We start from the raw sequence: 23,469 nt of genomic DNA, 5'->3' as shown, positions 1-23,469 counted from the left end.
CGGCTAACAACACAGAGGCCGGCGAGCGCGCGCGCGCTCCCCACTCGCAGCACGCAGGAGTGGCCCCCGGCATCCCTACCCTCCTCCCCACCCCCACGCCACCCGCTCACCAGCTCGGCCACTGCTCGCGCTGGCTCGGCCGCCGCCACCGCCGCTAACGCCGCCAACGCCACCACAGCTTCCTCCGCTGCGGGGCCAAAGCCTTGAGTGTCATTCAAGGGACAGCACAACCTCACCCAAGCTCTCCTACCTCTGCCCAGCCGTCCCTCTCATCCTCCCCCTTCCTCCGCCACACTCCATCCAAAGAAGAGGGAAAGCGCGGAGCAGAGGGAGAGAAAGGCAAAGTCTGCCACCCTCTTCCCTTGGCCCCCTTGCTCCTCCATCCCGATTTTGACTCCCAGACCCTCCTTCCCAACGGACCCTCAGGAACTGAGGAGACTCACCCTACTGCCATGTCCAAAAGCTTGAAAAAGAAAAGCCACTGGACTAGCAAAGTCCACGAGAGTGTCATTGGCAGAAACCCGGAGGGCCAGCTGGGCTTTGAACTGAAGGGGGGCGCCGAAAACGGACAGTTCCCCTACCTGGGGGAGGTGAAGCCGGGCAAGGTGGCCTATGAAAGCGGCAGCAAGTTGGTGTCCGAGGAGCTGCTGCTGGAGGTGAACGAGACCCCCGTGGCGGGGCTCACCATCAGGGATGTTCTGGCCGTGATCAAACACTGCAAGGACCCCCTCCGGCTCAAGTGTGTCAAGCAAGGTGAGCGCAGCTTGCTCGGTGCTCTGCCGGGTGGTGGGACCCCGGCGTGGGGAGGGCATCAATAGGGTGGGCGCGGGGGTTGGATGGGTGAATGCTGCGCCACCGCGGGGTGGGGTCCAGAGAGCATCCTAACTGTGTTCGGAGCAATAGTGGGACGGGGGCAGGGGGACTGGTAGGCTGGCTGAGCCAGGTGGCAGTGTAGCAGGCAACTTAGTTTGCCTAGTTGGACCCTCCCCTTTGGAAGATGCTTGGCCTTGTCCGACCTCCTCTGAGCTCCAGGGCCAAATAGAATGTGCGTCAGTGGCATGCCCACAGTGGACATAGAGCTTTCGGGGAAGGAAAAAAAGCCAGGGGTGAGGAAGAAAGGAAGATGGAGCAACTTGAGGTGCAGAGGTGTCACTAGGGAGGTTGGGAAAAGCTCTGAATATTGGGGCAAGTGGAGAATGCTTGCAGTATATCCAAAAGTAGTCTGGAGACACCTTGGTCAGTAGCGGTTCCCTAGGGACCCCTGAGCCACTGGCTGACAAGGAAGGAAATGAATAAATTGGTTTGGACGCTCTGACCAGTGTTCAGTAACTTTTTCCCTGCTTCACTCCTTTCTCCCCCGCCCATGGTCTTGTCATGTGGGCACCGGGAGTCACGTGCAGACTGACTAACCCTAGAGATCCCTCTGGCCAGCAGGCAGGAGGAGGGGCAGAGATTAATGCTAGGAGCTGGGAGAGCTAGTTTGTAGTGTTGGTGGGGAGGCAGACTGCAGCAATCAAGCGTTCCCCCGAAGTGCTCTTCATTGACTGGGATTTTCTTCTTGACTAGGATTTCTCTGTGGTTGGGCTCTCCTCTAGCTTCAGACCCGGGGGCATGTTTGTAGCACGGAGGTGGATGGAGAGGCAAGTTGGTCACAGCTCAGGCTCCCTGTGTATAACTTGGCTTTGATGAGCTTCTTTCAGGGCTGGGAAGTGAATTTAGAGAGATTGGAATCTTGCTGAACAATGAATGTCTTGGCTTGAAATAAAAATTGTGGCCCTGAGGGAGGAAAGCCTGAGATAAAAGTTTCATTAGAAGAGACTTTATTTTACAAATGTAGCATGTCTTTGTGTTCCTCTGGTGGTAATGCAGTTTCCTGGGTGGCACAGGTGGAGAGGACAGATGTGTCTCACTCATACCAGCGTTATTGGTATGACAGTTTGTTGTCTATTGTTACTCTGTCTTGCGCCAGTGTTGAAATTCTGAGTATCACTGTATTCTGAATTGCTATTCATGCTGCGATCCATTATGAAGAAATACCACAGAGCAGTTGTGGATTTTTTTTCCAGCATAAAACAAAACAAAACAAAACAAAACAAAAACTTTCGAAGTAAACGACCTAGAAGAAAGGTTGATAAACTTCCCCAAAGCTAAGCTGTCACGGAGGAAAACATCTTCAGTGGAATTTCTGGAGTGTTCATCCTCTATCATTTTAGATCATCTAACGCAAACGTGCGGTATTGTGTGACACCGAAGAAGATGGGTCAGATATTAGAGTAACCTCCAGTTGTGACATACTTTGAACTCACATTCAGAAAGTTGTGCTCATGCATTTTATGTTAACAGAGTGGATCATAGCAAATAACAAATGCAGAGTTCAAGGTTAGAGGCCAAGAAATCTACCACAATTGACCATCGACCGTTATTTGGTGGCAAAAATACTGGTATTTGCAAAGGAAAGCAACGGCAAAAGTTAATGTTTATACTTATTTGTTTATGGGTTGATGGTTTATGGATGGATGAATGGATGGATGGGATGGAGGGTGGATATGCCCATTGTGTGATATGGAAATGAGAAAACAGCCCTTGCCAATCAGTTCTCCTCTAATGTTCTGGGGGTCAGAGATGGGAAATTAGCCTTGGTGAGAAGCTTTTCCTGAGATGAGCCTCACCAGCCCAAGTTAACACACTTCCACAGTGATTTTTTTCCTTGTGGTTTCCACTGACCATTTTATTTCTGCATTTTACTCTGATGTCTACATCTTGAGATAGACTTTGCCCAACTCTAACACTCGTAAACGATAAATGTTTATTAGTATTAATGTAATTAATGATTAAAAGAAAATATCTGGTACTAGCCACTTAGCAATTGACATCCAGAGAGACAATGAAAGAGTGAAGGCACAAAAGTTGTGCACATAGGGAATCTTAGATAAGAAATGGGATTTTTTTTTTGCCTATTCTGTGATAAATGATAAAACTAGGGCGAATTTGGCAAGTCTTTCCCTTGGGGAAGCAGAATCTTTAGCAGAGCAGAGCTGTGAGCAATGTTGTAAGATGAGGTTTCCCTTATTCTGGATCTTGGCAAAGAAGCAGAAAGATCCACAGAGGTCCATCTCCATCCAGCCTTGATTTTAGCTAAAGTTGGTCCTGATCAATTAGCTTCTTGCTTATATTTTGTTTGGAAAAATATAACTGTTTAGATTCAGGAAACTTATTTTTATGGACTGAGGTATTTAGGTGAAAACCTTTTCACAGTATATGTTAACCCTTAGTCTGTCAGCATCCAGGTGTCCAATAATAGACATTCATCTACTGAATTCAAACAGATATAGATTAAATAATTAATAGCTTTTGGGAGGTTGGGGATTTAGCTCAGTGGTAGAGCGCTTGCCTAGCAAGCACAAGGCCCTGTGTTCAGTCCCCAGCTCCGGAAAAAAAAAAGAAAGAAAGAAAATAGCTTTTGGGAAATCCACAATAGTACATTTATTTAAATCTAGTGATTCCTATATATTCTGTTATGAAATTGATCTTTTATCAGCAGTGGTTAGATTTATTTAATTATAATTATGAGTAACTGAAAGTTGCAGGACACTGTATTAGAGCCCATGATTCTTGGGTTTCAGTTGGGTTTGTACTTGTTTGAAAATTGGGTAGAAGCTTAGTAGCTCTTGGCTTAGCAGTTCTATTTCTGGGGAGAAACAAGAAAAAAAGAAAAAGATAGAATAGACAGAACTTAAACATGGTTTGCTTGGGAGGTGGGTTTTTTAAATATTAATGAGATTGGTTTTAAAGGTTTAGTTAAATATTGAACATCACACAGAAACTACATGTAGCAAAACTAGGGGAGATTTTGTTAGAAATGGGAAATTTGTATAATAAATTTATTTGCACTAGCAAAATATACCCTAAATAAATTTAAATATTTACCCAAATTTTACTTACTTTTTGGCTAATTTTGCATTATAGCCATCATAGCTTATAATAATTCTAATTTTTAAAGAAAATGAGAAACTAATATTTTAAGGCATACTCTAAAGAAGGCATGTGTTTACAGTTTTTCTGAGCTACTTAAATCCCTTTACATCGATTCAACAAACAACAATAATAACAACAAAACCCTCAACTTTTCAACAAAGTTCAACAGATTTCTCTTTATATCATCATCTATTAACCTACAGGATAAACTCTATATGAAAAATACCATTTCTACTGATTGGCGATATCCTGTTGATTTTCTAAACCATTCATTTTGTTTATAATAATCTTTTCTTACCCATAGATTTAATTGTAAGTCGGCAATGTTGTATGTGTTCTCATGATTCCATGGGACCCTGGGAAGAGGACTGCTTGGGTGATCCTGAGGTAGAATTTGAAGTGTTAACGGTTCTTTTCTTTGTCTTTTCCTTTTAACATTGCTGCTGAAGTTCAGAGCAGCAGTCACACAGATTCCCATGGTCCTGCCCTACATTCCTTAGGCTATGGCTCCTGAAGCCTCTCAGACTACACAGGGACTAGCATAGCCTAGATGCATTTTCCCACTTAATATCTCACAATGGACAACAAGAGGCAAAATCTTTTATAATTCTTTCCATGTGGAAGATGGGCCATTAAACCCCTTTAAATTCACTTTTAGACAAGATCTAGATCACTCTTTTTCCTCTTGCTCCTTAAAAGGCACCTTCAAAGAGAAGAAGATTCATGTTTATTAACAGTCACATTTGCTTCTTCACTGACTTCAGGCTAATCCCATGTGCTAAACTTCCACACTGCCTTTAATTTTAGAGAGTGAAATTCAAACTACATCATTTTTTTTTGCCAGTAAAAGCTGATTTTATTCCATAGGATTGTGGGTTTTATTTTTATTCAAAATAATAAAAGTGCTTTAATATGCTGATCAGTCTAATAATTGCCCGGAGCTGGGATTCAAATCCAGGGTCCTCTATGTGCTTTACAAATGCTCTGTTACTGAGTCACATCCACAGGTATTGATTGTAACTATGTTAGGAAAATGGTGATTAATAAACAAACAATTCTGCTTAAGCAGAGTTTATGGAGGATGCCACTGTGGTTTTCCACTGTCTGTAGACAGTTTTGTTTGTTTTCTTTCTCTGTTTAGGTTTTGTTTTGTTTTACTATTTTAATGGCATGACTTTGAATGTTAAACATGAGCATCCCCTTTTCTTATGTGTTTGCTTTGAACTGTAATAGTCTTCAGCTGAAATGACAGCCAAAGATTGTAAGTGTGGCCGTTTCTGCTCTGAACTTTTATGCAGTGTGGGGTTTTGTTGCTGTTGTTTGTGTGTTTTTGGTTGTTTGGTTGTTTGGTTTGTTTTTGTAGTTGTTCCTGTTTGGTTGTTTCGATTTTTTTGTTGTTGGTGGTGGTGTTTTGTTTGTTTTGTTTTGTTTTGCTTTCATTTTTTTCACACCTGCTATACTCAGTTTCCTTTTTCGTTACTTGAAACTCACATTCACCTTCATAATGAGGAAAAAAAAGTTTGCCCATGTGACATGTCTGCTCACTTGCAGTTCCAATAATGACTTCCAAATGCATAGCGGACCCTGGTGGCAACATTTCTCTTAGGAAGTGGGCGAGAGCATTAGGAATGTGCTGTCTTCCTTGCAGGTCATCTGGCTTTGAAACCTTGAAAGCGCTATTTGACAACAGTTGTATGAACAAGTTTTCTAAAGGGGGGCTAGCAGTTTCTAAGTAACCGCTGAGAATGTAATCTACTAGAACTACTCATCATCTTGTGTAAGACCTTGTGTTCTGGCCCATGCCTTGCCAATAATCATTAGCTAAGTTACACACCTAAATCACGTCATGGTTTGCAGGTAGTAAGCACTATGTGAATCTTACTCCAAACATTTGGGTCATTTTGAGCCACTCTCATTACTTTTAACCTTCAAGATACTTTTACAATATTTTTAACTAAGTGTGTGTGTGTTCAAATGCTAGTGGAGGAGTTGGCATTCCAGACAGTGTGAGCGGCCTGGCATGGATCCTGGGAATCAAACATGTGTCCTCTCACAAGATCAGCAAGTACTCTGAGCTGCTGAACCATCTTTGATGTGTTAAAGTAAGCCCAAGGTTTTAACACATTTTACTCTTAACTATGATTAATTAGATGGGGAAAAGAAAAAGAAAACTACGAACGTCTAATTGATCATAAGTTCAAACAAGTTAGAGACTTAGTGTTCTCTGTACAATAAATTATGTTTTATAAAAAGCATCCTTTTGGTAATTGTTGCCATTACATGCAATCACCTTTAAAAATTAGCTTTCATTGATGTCTTCATTTATAAATATGTGTTCTTTTATCTTAGGTTTTAGACCGCTTCTCAACCATACTAATGGTGTGACACTTAAACACAGTTCTTCATTTGGTGGTGATCCCCAATCATAAAATTATTTTAATTGCTACTTTATAACTATAATGTGGTATTGTAGTGAATAATAGTATAAATATTTTTGTTTTCCGATTGTCTTAGGTGACCCCTGTAAAAGGGTCATTTGACCATCAAAGGGGTTGTGATCCACTGGTTATGAACCACTTCTACGGTCAGAGCTTGTTTTCACCCTCTAGGTTATTCCCTCCTAAGCTTATCTTTGGTCCTTACAAAGCTGACAACTATGAGCTTTTACTGTGATTTTGACAAGTATGAAAATCATGGGATCCATTTAGTTTAAAAATATATTTATACTCATTATACACCACAGTAGCCTGATAGATCATCCTATAAGTGGAATTTTTACTTCATAGTGACAAATCAAGTTTCCATTCAGGAGGAGCTATAATGAAACAGAATTAATAAGTGGCCATGGTTAACACTGTATAACAAAGGAAATTACACCAAATGCAGCAGAAGTACACAGTGCACTTGTAACAGTGGCTGTTCCACAATGTAAGCAAATGCCTGTGTGAACCGATGTCATAAAAGATGATTGTAGACTCCATATCTCTATGGATAACATTCCCGTGACTTTAGCACTGCTTAGTCCCAGCAGTGGTTATAGTGTCAGCCTTGCTCAGCCACAGGTAACAGTGTCCTACAGCTTTCTTAGTATTTCTTAGTATTGTCACTCCTCATTTTAAACCTAGACTTTCTCCCTTTCATCTCCAATAAATGCTGACATGATCGTTCCCTTGTTTTAAAATGAACTATGTTACACAGACAATTTACTGATAAAGCCATAAACACTAATGTTAGCATTCTAAGCTCCACCCCCATAGTTACCTGGCAACAGCCAGGAATGCCTGACACTATAAAAAGGGCTGTTTGCCCCCTCCTCAGTCTCTTGTTCACTCTTGCCATCTTACTCTCTTCCCCCTTTGTCCCTTCTCTCCACATTCCCCTCCCCACTTCTCTCCATGTGCTCATGGCTAGCCTCCTCTTCCTCTTCCTCTTCCTCCTCCTCTCCTTCTTCCTCTCTCTCTCTCTCTCTCTCTCTCTCTCTCTCTCTCTCTCTCTCTCTCCCTCCCTCCCTCCCTCCCTCCCTCCCTCCTCCCCATGCCCTAACTATACTGTATTTTATACTACAGCATTGTGTGGCCCTTCCTTCAGGGGGAAGGGATGTCTCAGCTGAGGCACCCCATTCTCCCAGACTTCCATAGAACATATCCCCCCTCTCTTTATCTTTTTATAAACACAACAACTAAGGCCAGTGTGATTAGTTAAGGCCAGTTAACTGAAGACTTGCAGGGGGATATCTGCTGGACACTGTTACTCAATGTTCACGTTATCATAGAGAATCAGCCAAAGTACCTTACATTATGGAAATAGATTGGCATTTAAGTAACACTTGTAACAGAGTTGTGAAAATGATTCTTTAATAAATTTAAAATGTAAAGTTGGGTTTGATATGTACTTTGTAGTTTGAGCATTTCAGACAGTCTGGAAATAAACTATTAAAGTTTTGTTCTTTGTCTACGGAATATACACCAATGGCATTCAATAGATCCTATTCTACAACCATTATGGTAATACATTGAAGAGGTTACTGAATTTGTTTAAGACATTATAACAATTAAATAGCTTTATCTACCTAGGAATATATATTGTTTATATATGTATTACATGAATCACATGGAGGTTTTGTGTCATTTAAAGTTATTTTACTTAAAAAAAATCACTATCTGAACCATAACAGTTACTGTATCCCATAGTAATACATAAATGTATGAAAACGGTTTAAGTAAGCTTGATGTACAAAGTAAACAAAAATTCTTTGTCTACATTGATACTTCTAATTACAAACTTGGTAGAAAATTTCTCCATTCTTTTAATGTCACTTAATGAGGGGTACATGTGTGAAATCACAAAACATTTCTTAAATAACCATGGATGTTTTTAAAGGACTACTATGAAGTGTCAGGAGGAAAAAAGTATCGTATCGAGTGAAAAAAATTAATTCAATACCTTCCACATGATACTTGGGTTTTCAGGAGCTAAAAGAGAGAAATTATGTTTCCCAAATCGTTCCCTGAACTACCATGGATCGAGGAGAGACCAAAAGCTGATTATGTGCCCCAATGTCACTAAATCAATCATACAGAACTAGGAGAAAATGTTATTCACAAAAGGAAGTTTATGTTAGCACTTGGCATTCATTAATTGTTTGCATCGGTATCCATAAGGAGAAAATGATTTATTTGGAGTACACTTATGTGTAAAGTGGTGACTAGTTCCCAAAGCCCACAGATTAACCTAGCAACATCCTAAACGGATTAAAATCTGATTAGCTGTTTTCAAGCATGAGAAAATTTCAGACTTGAAATGTTTTGTGTTCTACCTTGATTCTGCCCCTCAAACCTGAGTCTGCCTTTCTTTGTATTCCACACTGTAAGGATAAAGTATTCTTTTATTGGACAAAGTTTCTTGGAAAACTAGCACGTGCTTAGGTTTAAAGCAGTACTAAACCCTTCCAAACAGCTTGTTTTTTTTTTTCTAAAAGCATACTGAGCACAGATAATTCTAATCCTGTCTTTGTAGCAAGTCTGGAACCAAGGGAGGAGTGTGGTGTTGACTAAACAGAAGGAAGTTGGCCTTCCTTCTAGAAGAGCAATAAGATTGTCAGAGGTGGTCTTCTGTACTAGAAGTTAAAACACTCAAAACCTGTTTCCTCATTCCCCGTAGCTGGATCCCCTTTCCTTATTACTTGGAGGTATATGTGCTTTCTGACTCTTCTCTTCACTGTGGAAGTTACCCTAGTGAACTACAACAGGACTGGATACTTGAGATACATGTGTGTACAGCCACATACAAATATGGAGGACTCAGTTCCTAGTGCTATAAGAATTTGTAAAATAAACGGAATTTATTTTACAAAGGTGTGTGTGAGTATATAGCCTTAGTGACTCGGGTTTCTCTCTCTCTCTCTCTCTCTCTCTCTCTCTCTCTCTCTCTCTGTCTCTCTGTCTGTCTCTCTTTCTTTCTTTCTTTCTTCCTTTCTTTCTTTCTTTCTTTCTTTTTTCTTTTACATGATAAATCCTGACCATGGTTTGCCCTCCTTCCGTTCCTTTCAGATCTCCCTGCCTACTTTCTTTCTCCCCAGTATCCACTCCCCCTCCACTTCCTTTTCAGAGAAGAACAGGCCTCCAGGACACAACAGCTAAACAGGACAAAAGAAGACACAGTAAGACAAGGCAAAAGCCCTCACACTGAGGCTGGGCCAGGCAACCCAGTAGGAAGAGGAGAATCCCAAGAGTAGGCATATTTTAATAGTGAGCAGAATTGTAACTCAGATAATATCAGACCATCAAACAAATCAAATACTCAAATTTCCTTAATATGTTAGTTTTTAAGAAGTTATAACAAATAGAGATTTTTCTTTTTTCTTTTACTATTTTTATTACGTTTATTTTTTACAGTCCAACTGTTACCCCTTCCCTGTCTGCACTCCCACAGTTCCTCATTCCATTCCTTCTCTCCCCTGTGTCCAAGAGAATGTCGCCACTCCCAACCCCCACTTACCACCTGGACACACACACACACACACACACACACACACACACACACACACAAACATCCTGCCTAGCCTCTCCACTCTCTGGAGCCTCAAACCAGTTCCTGAATGCTGCCTGATTGGTGGCTCAGTATCTGAGAGATCGAAGGGGTCTAAGTTATTTAAGCCACAGGGGTCCCTGGCTTCAGTCCAGGATATAAGTCTCTACATCTCTCTCAGTCAGTTGCTTGTTGGGCCTCTCAGAGGACAGGCATGCTCAGATCCTGTCTGTAAGCACACCATAGATCAGTAATAATGTCAGGCCTTAGAGTCTCCCCTTGAAAGAGATCCCAATTCGGGGCAGTCATTGGAACTCCTTTCCCTCAGACTGTTCTCCATTCTTGTCCCTGCAGTCCCTTTAGATAGGAGCAATTCTATGTTAGAGTTTTTGTCTGTGGGATGGCAACTCTATCCCTCCACTTGATGTCCTGTCTTTCTACTAGAGGTGAATTTTAAAATCTCACTCTCCCCCCTGTTGGGTATTTCATCTAAGGTTCCTCCATTTGAGTCCTGAGACATTCTCACTTCCCAGTTCTCTGGAACTTTCTAAGGGTCCCCCCCACCTCCCACCCCTGAAGTTCCCTATTTCCACTCATTCTGCTGGTTCTCAGGGATTCTCTCCAGATCCCCCCAACCATTACTGATCTTGTTCCCCTTTTTCCCCTCCTGCTTCTCTCATCTACCAGATCTCTCCCTCCATTTGACTCCTGTGATTGCTTTCTTCTCCCTCCCAAGTGGAATTGAGGCATCTTCACTTGGACCCTTCTGCTTGTTAATCTTCTTGGATTCTGTGGATTGTATCCTAGGTACTCTGTCCTTTTTCCACTAATATCCACTTATTAGTGAGTACTTTTGGGTCTGAGTTCCATCTTGAAGACCCAGCTATACCAACAAATAAAGTTTAAGTTTCAATTGTTTTCTTTGTATCAAGATGTAGACAGTGAGCTGTATAAAAGTACCAGATAGGATCATCCTAACATTAATCTTAACAAAAGAATTAAGAGTTAAGGAGAATTCATGACCATGGACTGAGTAATATATTTGTATAGTGTATGATTTGAATTGGTTTAAAAGTCTCAGGGAAAAATGAGACTCGTAGCATATTAAAATTATAAAGATGTTATTATTTAGAATAAAAGAAATCATCCCATACCTCTATCTTATTGCCCAAAATAAAGATATTAGCATTCAGAAATTTAAAATAAAAAATAACTTTAATTAGCAGGGATACTAAAATAAATTGCCATGAAATAAAGACAATACTATGTTATCTGAAGTTAGTATTCTAAATGTGAAACAATTTCCTTTTGATAAATTAATTCAGTGTTTATTTACCTGTAGCAGTGTATCTCCTGGAGTTGAATGATTAAAATGTATGCAATTAATTATTGCTTTTATATTCCCAACAATTTCTTCAGTCACTATACTAGAACAAAAACATGTCATCTTGCATTTTCAAGGTCTCTATTTTATGAACCAATGAAAGTGACCTGGCTCCTGGATGGACATCTGGAATGAGGAACCAATAACTCAACCAAAACATAGGAAGTTTATGACATTTAGTTTGAGTTTTCTGATACTTGTGGCACAAGTCATGCTGGTTTATTAATATAGAATACACTAAATTCCAATCTTCTGTTGGGAGAAGCAAGCACTGTTGATGATCTGGCAAGAACAGAAGTTTCGAGAATACATCAAAACGTTCTTTGTCACTATTTCAGCTCAGCCAAATTTTGAGTATTTCTCCATTACCTCACTCAGTTCTCTTTCTGTTTTAAACCTGAGAAACTTTTCATCATCTTGAGATAAAAACTAGGAACACAAATCCGTCTTAACCTTATCTAAAATGGAACATATTCAAGAAAGCAAATCAGTTTCAAAAATATACCAAAAATTCATGCCAAATCCAACTTAAGATATTTTTGAATTATATACTGTTTACAAGTATATAGGCCATCAATCCGGGAATGTATGTAATTATAAACTGACTCATCAAAATGTTCCAGCTCCACTTATTTAGGACTGGAATTCGTTTACTAAATATTCACAAACTGTTATTCGGAGCTTATATTTTGGCAGGCACCAAGCTGGTGAGTACATATGGATTAATAAAAGCAAAATGAAGACTGCTCTACAGCTGAGGTCTTCAATTTGTGCTGCATCTTTTGCGACCTTATTTCAAAAACTATCAAGAAAAGTCAATAACAGATGAAAAAAACTAATGTATTGGGAAGAAAATGTACCAGGAGCCCTTGGTCCTCAGCATCATGCACGGAGTTTGAGTAGAGCCAGTCTTTGTACATGGACATCTTCTTAAGAGCATATGTGCCAGAACCACGCTAGCAATGACACAAGGGCTCAGGAGTCTTGACTACATCTAAAGAATTTATTATTAGTGTACAATAGTTAAGAGTACAGAAGCCTAGAGTAAGAAGGTTTGGATCCCACTAATAAAAGTATCCTGTGCTAGATGTCAATCTAAGAAAAAATACGATGTGCAATTTATACCTCAGGCCCTTATTTTGCAAAATTCATATTGTAGCATATTTTTTCAGAATGGTATGTGGATGATTTGTTCCAATGCCTATAAAATGTTTAGAATCAATATGAGCTTAATAAATAATTGTTACTATAAAGCAACTATATTATATATTAATATTTAACTTAGTTAACATTTACTAAAAATAATAGTATTTAATCCAGTCCATTTTCTAAAATACAAATGCGAAGCCAAAGGACACCTTTTATCTCTTAGGTCTCAAGCAATGTTGATAGAGCAAGGATTTCTGATTAAGTAACTCCAAGAGAACTGCAACAAACGCTTTCAGAAAAAAAAGTGTACAGAGCTGTTGAGATTCTACAATTCATGGGTTGTGACAAGAGTTTCCAATTAGTAAACTCTAGAGTTTGATGTAGAAAGTAATGAGAAATGAGCTTGCAGAATGAGAAGTCAGCCATGCCACTCACTGTAACATGCTGAATTCTAATGCATTAGCCATCGTAAAGAACAAACCTGTATGAAATGCTTCCTATATATTAGGCAGTTTTCAAACCACTTTGAATACATGTTTTTCATTTCTCAAATAACTCTCTAAGATAGACATTTTCAAGGAAGGATACCACAGTCCAGAGATGTCACATCACAGCAGAAGCCAGAATCTATCTCTTGTCAATACTCTAAAACAAATTTAGGGGAGCTTACATACTGTGTTGTAAATGCTCTTAGAACAGGAATAGTGGGGTTATATTTATTTAGTAATTTTTCAGGGAGTGAACATGTCAGTAACATTTTTGGAACATAGTTAGGCAGTGAAGATATCTAGCTAAAGGAGAAAGATACAGATACTGCAACTTCAGAGGCTCCTGGATTTTGAGGGGAAAGGATTTAGGCCTTCAAACACAGTAACAATGGTGAAATAGAAGACGGGTGATCCAGGAACTAAATAAGTGACAAAACCACCAATATTTATGATCACATGTGAAAAAGAAGAGTGTTGCTTTATTTTCTCATTTCTGATGACTGGTACTATTTGTTAAAATAGGAACTGGAATAAAAAGTTACTAGAAGTAGAAGGTAAAGCCGATATTTGCAATATATTTGACATACCTACCTGGAAAGCATCTCTCTAACGTGGTCCTAGAGTCAGAACTTACTGTATAGAAACTTACAGAATATAGCACTGTTTAATAAAATGATTAAAGACAAAAATAACATAGAGACATAGCACTATCTAAGTTTGAGGACAGGCCCGAGATTCCACCAAATAAACCAAGTCTGTAATCAGAGCTGTATTACTGTGTTGAGCTCGCCTCTGACAGATGCTGCTGAGAGTTTCAGGAAAATGAAGCCTGGAAGGTTCCCATTGCTTTTGGCAAACATGGAGGTCACCTTCATTCTGGATCACTTCAGTGTAGACATTACAAGTACCCAGATGTCCCCCAGAATAATTGCTAGAATTAGGAAATATTCAAAGAGTGGATATACTCTACTCCTTCAAGAAACATGCTGGGTGGCAAAAATGAAATGAACCCTAAGGGATGGGTGCTTTGTTGAGCTGTGTTTGGGCTCTGTGGTAGAATAGACTGAAACTTTAAATTCTTTATTTGTGCCAGATAAGCATGTTATTTTACCTACACAATATTTTCTAGCAAGTCAAAAACCTTTGACTGATTTATTGAATAAAATAATTACTTGTTTTCTGCATCATGATAAAGCTGGGGCTATCGTTTAAGCAACCTTAAGTATGAGATCACATTTTCCAAGAATATAGGGATGGAGGACTAATGGAGTTTATGTAAAACATTCCATTTAGTGCGGTACAGGAATAAATAAATATACTGCTTTTAGAGCACCTCAGAAGGGAATGGTACTGAGTACCAATCTTAGAAACTGAAGAGTTCATTGAGTGCCATTCCCAAACTCACTGTCCTCATTTGCTTGGAGTTGATGTTTTTCTGCCTCTCTGTTTCCTCCTACACCTTTGAGTTGGATTAGTAATCTTTTTACCATGTGACAAAATACATGAGATAAACACTTATTTTGGATCATACTTTTAGATGTTTCAGGCTGTCGTTGAGTGGTTCTATCACTGGAGGCTCCATCACTGTAGACTTGGCTATATCCTCATGGGGTGTGTGTGTGTGTGTGTGTGTGTGTGTGTGTGTGTATGAAGCACTTACTATCTGACACCATTAAAGCAAAGGGAGATAAATGTGAATGTCTGTATATGAGACCATTCAAAAGGATTCTCCTAATATTTTCTGCAAATAGGCTTCACCGTCTGCTGGCCAATTCACCCATGTACTTATCAGTGGGGTAGGAAGTTAGCACCATCAAAATCTTATCATTGAAAGCCTTCAACAGAAACACTGGCTGAGAACACAGACCTCACACACAACCATGTCTGCAGAATGAGTTAGAACCAAAACAAAAGGAGATTGATGATTAGGAAGAAATCTTGTAATATGAGAGCAAATCCTTTGTAAAATTGTTTAATGTGGTTGAAGTGGAAAAGTGATACTTAGAGAGTGAAGATGGAGACTTGGAGATTGTCTCCAACTTTTGAGTAAGAGTTCAGGAGACACAGTATGCAAAACAGAAAGAATAGAAGCAAAGGAAGGTGTCTGAGTTACTTCATTGTGCCTGTGAAGGGTCACCATGAACAAGGCAAGTTATCAATTGAGCTTAGTTGCGGGCTTCCTTACAGTTTCAGTGAAACCATGACCATTATGATTGGAGGCATGACAACAGGTAGGCAGGCATGGCACTAAGATGGGACAAGATCCACCAGCATGAAGCAGAGAAATAGAGAGCTATTATAATGGTATGAACTCTTTTCAATGGTCAAAGCCCACTCCTAGTGACTCACCTCCTCCTAAGGACATACCTCTTAGTACTCCCACACATCTAAGACATTGTGGGCCAAACATTTAAGTATATGAGCTTATTAGGAAGCACTATTGTTTGAGCAATATATAAACAAAAGATAGTCTTTTTTCATATTTGTTTCTCCAGGAATGGGGGGCACTTGAGCATGATGAAGAAAGAAGATTTTATTGGCATATGTATTGAGAGGAAACAATGTGGAGCAAGGCCGATTGGCTGATGTCAGGACTGGAAATGAAGTGAGAGATGGGACACAGTATGGAATTAGATAGAACTAGATTCTGTATTATGCTAAATGAGAGATAATAGACAATGCATCATATCTCCTATAATCTTGGTGCTGGGGCCTCACTGGTCAACAAGCTTCAGGTTGAGTAACCAACTCTCTCTGAAAATGGACAAAACAAAACAAGGCAATTTCCACCAAGAAAACTGGTACAGGGAGATGAAAAAAATAACAAACATCAACATATATATGTATATATATATGTGTGTGTGTATGTGCGTATATATGTGTGTCTATGTACATAAAATCATATGTATCCACACACAAAATGTGATGAACATAAAAAATTAAAAATCCATAAATGGCAGATAGCATTAAGGAGGGAGTAAGAGGAAGCATGGAGTCAAACTCAGGCTTGTGATTCTGGAAAAGTTGCAGAGTAGATGAATATATAACTACAGAGATTAGAATTTGATCCATATGAAAATTGATTCAGGCAGTTCTAGAAACCAAAAATTATCACATTCAAGAAGTGTATAGAAAAGCAGCATGTTGGCTGGAAAATGACTCAGCAGTTAAGAGCACATTCTACTTTTGCAGAGGACTCTAGTTTGTTCCCAGGTTCCATGTTGAGCAGCCCACAATCCTCTGTCATTCTAGCCCCAGGGGACTCTGATGCCTCTGGCTTCTGCAGGAACCTGCAGTTAAGAGCACATATCTAACCACAGGAGTATACTTGTATGTAAAATTAAGTAATAAAATTAAATAAATAAAAATGTAAAGAAACGTACCAATTTCACAGCATTGTGTGAATAAGTAATAAGATAATATTTATGAGATTGTTATAAATAATATTTTACTTTAAATCATTTAGATTAGGCACTAGAATTGGGGATTGTTCATTAAATTAAGTTTAAAATGTCTAATTTGTATTTTAAGAAGATTTTCTTATTTTACTTTTCTCTATGTGATTCCACTTAAAGAACAGAGTGTAGAGAAAGTGGTGTCTGGTAACATACTGTGTGTGAGGGCTTGCCAGATGGCAAGTCTGATGTTCAAGCATAGTTGGCCATAACTCTGCAGCTCACAATTGCATTGGATATGCAGTTACAAGGGAGGAGATTTGTTTTGTACAGAAATAGCAACAGTCATATAGGGAGCTCTAGTCCCCTTAGAAGAACAATAAGATTATAACCATGGTGGACATTTGAGGAATGTTTATATTAACAGACATAAAATAATAGGGTTATATTAGCATGGTAGACTGTTGGTATATTCCTTTCCAAAGGCTAATAGATCAGAAAGCCAATAAAAGTCGGCCCTCAGTGTTAGTTCCAAGAGGTTCAATCCCAATTCAGTCAAGAAATTAAAATTCTTCTCTACTAGACTTTCTTAGTATTTTTAATAAGGTCAAAGTAGTGTAGTATACTACTACTACTACTACTACTACTACTACTACTACTACTACTGATAATAATAATGATAATGATAATGATGATGATGATAATTATAATAATAACCCAGTCTTCTTAAGTTATTCTTTTAATGAACATATATGCCATAATATATGTATACACACACACATATATATATCACTATACATAGCTCTAAAAATATTTCTATTTTACTAAAGAAAATAAATCAAATAACAAGTATTCTGTCTTCATGCTGCCTTTGTCTGTCTTCTTTCTTTTAACCAAAGGTTATAGAAGTTTGACAGTTTTCTACTTTTTCATTCTATGAGGGGCTATTTTAAGGTGTTTCTCTTTGACCATGGCTGTGATGTTCTAGGCTATATTTAGAGTAAACTCTGAAATGCAAATGTTCTCTAAGTGGCACCAACATTGCTCTTTGAGATGTTTGTAATGAATCACTTTTCTGTAACATGTAAAATAATCCAAAGGTCTTTGTAGAAAGCTCTGTAATATTCATCGTTTTGAAAGCTCCGTTGACTATGTCCCAACTGAATTTATAGTATGCCATGTGCTTCAGTGATGGGAAATTTTAACTAATAACTTTTTTAGGCAATTTCTGTAGTTTCAGTTCTCAGAAACAGTATATGAAATACTTGAACATTATCAGCTTTAAAGAGTTGGTTCAATTATCTTGTCTATACCCAGCATGTAAAAATCATATCTAAATCCTCCTGAGGCTTACTCCACCACAGAATCCCTATTTACTTTAATTTGGTAGAACAATGGATTTACCAATGAAGGTGTGAAATATGCCACTTGAATTGGAACAGGAGCACATCAACGGCATGGCAGAATCTGATTCATTACTAATTCACGAATTTCAGGAGTGATTTCTGAAAACATGTATAATATTTTAAAAAACATTTGTTGAGTGAATGAAAGAACGCGTCTCCTTTCTCTATGGCTCTAATTTTAATTGAATCATAGTGTATTATTCAAAGATCTTCAATGAAATAGAAACAATTAGCAATTATGACTGGAGTCATAAGGGATTTAGTGAATTGCATGAGGAGGCCGACTAGTTCCAAACTGCACAGTGGACGTCGGTGATATGGAGCGTGGAATGGCTGGTGGTGTCTTCCAACCCAAAGGCTAACAGACTAGAAACAACAATAAAAGCTGGTTCTACACCTTAGTGACAAGAATGCCAGTACAAAAACAGTCAGAAAATTATAATTGTCCTTTACTAAGGGCAGACCTAATTCTGCTAAAGACCTAAGCCGATTGGGCAAGGCCCACTCATATCAGAAAGGGGCCTCTACCTCACTGGGTACGCAGATTTAAATGTAAGGCCATCCAAAGCCACTTTGCAAGATACAACTATAATATGTTTGATTAAGTACCTTGGTACCCTGTGGTCCAGTCAGCTTGACACATAAAATTATCCAACACACACACACATACACACACACACACACACACACACACACACACACACACACACACACAATTAACAGATATTGTACAGATAGCTATTTTAGCCAGAGAGTATCTTTTGAAAAAATATTGAAAACAGTTAAAACAATTTTTTTTGCATATATTAGATCTTGCTCTAATACACTCTGGTAGACTTTTTGGCAGTGTGAGCGCAGCTTAGACCATCCATCCATGAAGCAACTAATTTTACACAAGGTATTTGTTTTCCCCAAAATTAGGCATAAGTGTTGCCCAGTTTGTTTTAACATGCATTTTCATTTATAATTAATCCAAATGAACACTTTCCCACTATGAATAGGTACCTGGTTGTGTCTAATTTAAACACTATGTTAAATACCTTAGCAATGCACTATGTATGCTTGCTATGATTCAAAATAGTATGAGGCCTTTCCAAAGCCAGGCTGCTAAGACAATTATCCATCAGCAATAAACAGTTTGGCTGCCAATGGCAGAGGCAGCTCAGGAGTGTTCTTAGAATAGAGGAAATTTTTTCATTTGGAGAATTGCCTTTGTTCTTTTTCCGAAAAGGAAGCTTTGTTCTAGGTAATAATCATTAAGGCTTTTTAGAGAACTGCTGTATTTGGAAATGTAGAGGTAGCATTTTAACTAGTACATGGTAAGAAAATGGTATCCATTTACTGCCCTTTTCAAAATACTGTTGTTGTTGTTGTGGTGGTGGTGGTGGTGGTGGTGGGGGTGGTGGTGGTGGTGGTGGTTGTTGCTGCTGCTGCTGCTGCTGCTGCTGTTGATGTGATAAGAGTCATTTGCTGTATAGCCTTCAATGGCCTGGTACTTGCAATTATAGCTGAGATTTATCTCAAACTCAAGGCAGTTCTGTCTCCACAGAGCAGAGATTACAAGCATGCCTCACAATGTACAACTTTTGTTTCCTTTGTTGAAATAATCGAAATATAGATCATTCAGTTAGTAAATGTATAGTATATAGTATGAAATGAATATTGGCTTTTCTACTTTTTTTTAACATCTGATGATTTGTTGAGTTGAGTTGAAAGGCAAAGCAACCATATAAAAATGATATTTTTATATGTATATGTCTGTCTGTCCATATGCTCATTGTGTACATGCAATGTCTACAGAGGCCAGACAAGGGCGTCAGATTTCCTAGAACTGGAGATAGAGGAGGCTGTGAGCCATCTGATGTATATTTTTGGAACTCAATGTAGGTCCCGTGCAAGAGCAGCAAGTTCTCTTAACAGTTCCGCTATCTTTCTAGCCCTCATATTCTTTCCTATTGCTGTTTAATTAGTTGTGATATTCTCTGATATTATAATACTAAACTTGGAATCTCTAATTTATGTTTGTGTTTTAAATACTGTGACTTCCCACAGGGACAAGTAATAAAAATAATAAGATCAACAGCTAGTTTGGGTTGATCACAGTTGTACAAAGTGTAAAAAAAAATTTTTTCCACCTCCAGCTTCAAGTCTTTACCAGCTACTACTGGTCCATTTCTGAACATAATCTAAGGTCTGCTTCATAATGACTTGTCACCATCCTGAAGTATAATAATCTCATTGTCCAAAAGAAATAAAATAATAGTCTGATACAAGTGTCCATGTGTGTGTTGTATCACACTGAAGGGCTCTCCCATCTTCTGAACTTGGTCTTCATCGGGGACTCTTAAGGTCTGTAACCACAGCGGTGACCCGCGCCAGCTTCCTCACTTGGTTTCTCCCATCTCCTCTGACCCTACCCTCTCTTATTTTCAAGGTCAGGACGAAGAAGAGAGAACAAGAATACAGGTGTGAAGCTTTTTTCTCCGGCTCCTCTAAGTTGCACACATATCCTTCCCGAGTCAGGCATTTAGAGTTTGTGTTATGGGCTATATTTATGTGTTCTTCAAAGATAATCAGCCATCCTCACGCCCTTCCATACAGCCAGACTTTGTATGCCACATCCTTTCCTTACAGGAGCAACCGACTCTCAATCTCTCCCAATCTGATCACTTAATCATTCCACTATCAGCGTCTGCCCACTGCAGTCCTTGGTGCCCCAGCAGGCAGCTGTCTTAAGCAGCACCATTCATATGATGCCTCTAATCTCTTGAATCCTTGACCATTCTTATGTTAGAAATATCTCTGCATCTATTTTTTAATCCAATTATCAGGGGGCTGTGTCATCCAGATTCCCATTCTCAGAATTCTTCTAGCAAGAGCTAGGCGTAAACTCCTGTCTCTATGACTATGTCCAGTAATTTGGGGGAAAGATTTCATATTAATTTGGGGGAAAGAATTCATAATAATTTGTAGATATCAGCATTAGGCAACTATAACAAGAATTTAATGGGGAGTTTGAGAGTGGTCCTGGTAACACCTGTCTTTCCCTCTTAAGATGACACTTCCCATGTGTATTAAGATTCTTTGGGGGAAGCCTTTCCAATAATCCCTTTTCAAATGTTTAGTCTCCCCTATATGCGGCTGGCAGGGAAGAGCTGATAAGTGGCTTTACCAGTAATTTTCCATGGCCATCAGCTTCGAAGCCTTAGCTACATTCCAGGAAACAAGTCCCACTTCACATCTAATTATGCTCATTTAAGGCTCGCATTAATTCTGTGAGGGAAGCGTTCTCATCATTTCAGTTAAACATCAGGAAAACTGAAACAAAAAGGCGTCTCATAACTCTCCCAAGGTCAGGCAGATTGCCCAAGGTTACTTAATATGAAGTAGCTGCCTGACTGCAAGCTCTTATCTCCTCTGCTAAACTGCCCAAGTAGAATTGGGCAGATTCTGGAGGATTAATGAACCAATCCCCTAGGTAGGTGCCCCAAATGGCTAAGTAGACAAAGTAACCGAATGTGCCCCTGCTCTGCTTTCATTTCACTTTCCAGACCTTCGAATGCTCTGATAGAAACACATTCTTCTGTTCCCCTTCTTCCTGTCTTAGAATGATTTAAACACTTTACGATTAATTAGCAATTTCAGTATGAAACCAATTGCATTTTATAAGGTTATGCTATCCCTCATTCAGCTGTCCCAAAATTGCGTGGTTTTGTAGTACGGACGTAAACTATAAAAACGGTACAGTAGGACTTTACTAAGAAGTGAGGGAAATACATTATTGCAAGAAGGAAAGAACTGAAAGATCCTAAAGCACTGCTTTTATGCTTTCTGAATTTTGTAGATATTCTATTTGTACTTATAATTGTATCACGTCATTAGTTTATATGAGTATCTCGTAAATCAAAACCTTGTTTGACCCCTTCACATTAGACATTGTTGGTTTTGCTGCTGTGTTCGATATAAATCTGCCGTGTAGTGCGTGCTATTCAATGGCACACAAATTAAAAATAGTGCATCATTAAAATATATCTGCTTGTGAACTGTAAATATGGGGATTTGGCGGGAAAGAACTGTCTTCTCTCAGGTGCTTCATTCCAGCAAGATGTCACAGAGCTTATCTTTATTGCTACTTGAGTTGCATATTTATTTCATCTCACCTAACTGGCAGCATCGGCTGTTTCCTTCTGCTGGTTCCAATTATTATGATTATTTCCAGCCCGAGCGAAGTCTGGCAAAGCAAACAGGGAAGAGGAAAGAGAATAGGCTCATTTCCTTAAGCTCACACGCAAGCCTATCAGCCTTTAACTGCACACACCATTCGTCAGGATTTGGAGTGAGAAACTTACTACTGAATTTGCTTTTATTGGGCACTGCAGACAAAAACTCAAATGTACACAAGACACAGGTTAGCACTTTGGCATAATTTGGAGGTAGCAAACCTTACCGCTGGCCCTTAGAGACTGAGACACTGTCTCCCATTGCAGATGCTGAAGGACGTCCTTTAGCAGCCATTCTGGAAGTTGATCGTGCATATTCTGTGTGAAAAATGAGAGATTATATGTATGCAAGTATGTATGTTACTTTAGAGAGAAGAGGCAACATGTACAGCTCTATCATGAAAATAATTTGGGTAATTTAGTATTTTCTCATTTTTAGTACCCACCATGGTTGGGGATATGAGATTAATTATGCACACAATGATCATGTAAATAACATTGGAGTTGGGGCTAAGGTAACCTATGTAGGTTCATTTCTGTCAATAGTTTTGTGTGTTGGTATGACAAAAGGCAGTTTTCCTCTGTTCCCAGGGGCGCAAGGTTTTTGAGAAGAACTCCAAAGGATTTAGGACATTTGAATAAATTGGCTTTGAATCTTTTATATAGATTCAAGGATTTCAGAGAAAGAGCAATCAAGGGAATAAAGGCATTAACTTCGACGCCGAGTGAAGCTGCCCCTGCCATTCCTTGCCCAGGAAGCCCTAATTGCCGCAGCTAACTAAGAAGTCTACAAAGACTGGTTCTCTAACTCTAAAGCAGACAAAGGGTTTAACGCAGAAGAATGTGTCGAAGCAGACGCTGAAGCTGTGGAATTTTACCAACTGAATCTGAAAGTCTCCAATTTGGTAAACAAAATTCATATCAAATACACATATACTGTTCAAAATGAATAGATCATATCTTCCTCTAACAATTCTTTATTTGATTAGAAACAAGATATGTTTTGGTAAGTTTGTTAATAGTGCTCATTGGAGGAAATATGTTTTTATTGGTGACACCCTTTTGTAAAGCTTTCAGATGTCTGATAATTTTATTTTACATTGCACCTATCAAACTAACACACTTCAACAACAACAACAAAACAGTATTAAATGTCAATGAAAAAATAGTTAACTTGAAGATATTTAGTTCAGTTACCAAACCTTTTCTAATTGGATTGGCATTTACCTGTACAAATATAGGAATGCAATCTTCTGAATCCACTTGGTGGTTTTTGTTTGTATGGTTTCAGGGCTGACCACTTTGTACTGGTTTTATCTATATCACAGCTCCTGCATCATAAGTGGCTCAGAGAACATCACAGATGAGGGCATTAAAAGATGACAACAGCCAGAATAGAAGAAAGTCTAATGTAAAGCCGTGTCT

General features: G+C 39.0%; 1 protein-coding gene and 2 long non-coding RNA genes across 24 annotated transcripts in view; 2 read left to right on the top strand and 1 right to left on the bottom strand.

The window, feature by feature from the left end:
- The first annotated feature begins 25 nt into the window (after nt 1-25).
- The window catches only part of Magi2 (membrane associated guanylate kinase, WW and PDZ domain containing 2), a 1,483,910-nt gene continuing 1,460,466 nt past the window's right edge, over nt 26-23,469 (top strand). For 20 of the 22 annotated variants that reach the window (XM_063285374.1, XM_063285367.1, XM_063285355.1 and 17 more), the window contains exon 1: nt 44-753. In XM_063285374.1, the coding sequence (XP_063141444.1) occupies nt 453-753 (301 nt within the window). In that variant the 5' untranslated portion in view covers nt 44-452. Of the gene's footprint in view, nt 754-23,469 lie in introns of all 22 variants that reach the window. The other 2 variants (XM_063285370.1, NM_053621.2) reach the window with 2 other exon arrangements.
- LOC120102476 (uncharacterized) lies at nt 21,916-23,411 on the bottom strand. The gene is made up of 3 exons (XR_005504123.2): nt 23,272-23,411; nt 22,272-22,362; nt 21,916-22,055 (listed from the first exon to the last, which is right to left on the bottom strand). It is a non-coding gene; the product is annotated as an uncharacterized LOC120102476 (long non-coding RNA).
- LOC120102475 (uncharacterized) overlaps nt 22,043-23,469 on the top strand; it is a 44,259-nt gene continuing 42,832 nt past the window's right edge. Inside the window, exon 1 of the long non-coding RNA XR_010065749.1 lies at nt 22,043-22,949. This is a non-coding gene — a long non-coding RNA (uncharacterized LOC120102475). The remainder of the gene's footprint in view (nt 22,950-23,469) is intronic.

This window comes from Rattus norvegicus, chromosome 4 (assembly GCF_036323735.1).
Source record: "Rattus norvegicus strain BN/NHsdMcwi chromosome 4, GRCr8, whole genome shotgun sequence".
NCBI classification, from domain to species: Eukaryota; Metazoa; Chordata; class Mammalia; order Rodentia; family Muridae; genus Rattus; species Rattus norvegicus.
The sequence above is the reverse complement of the archived record's forward strand: the minus strand, read 5'-3'. Positions and strand labels throughout refer to the sequence as shown.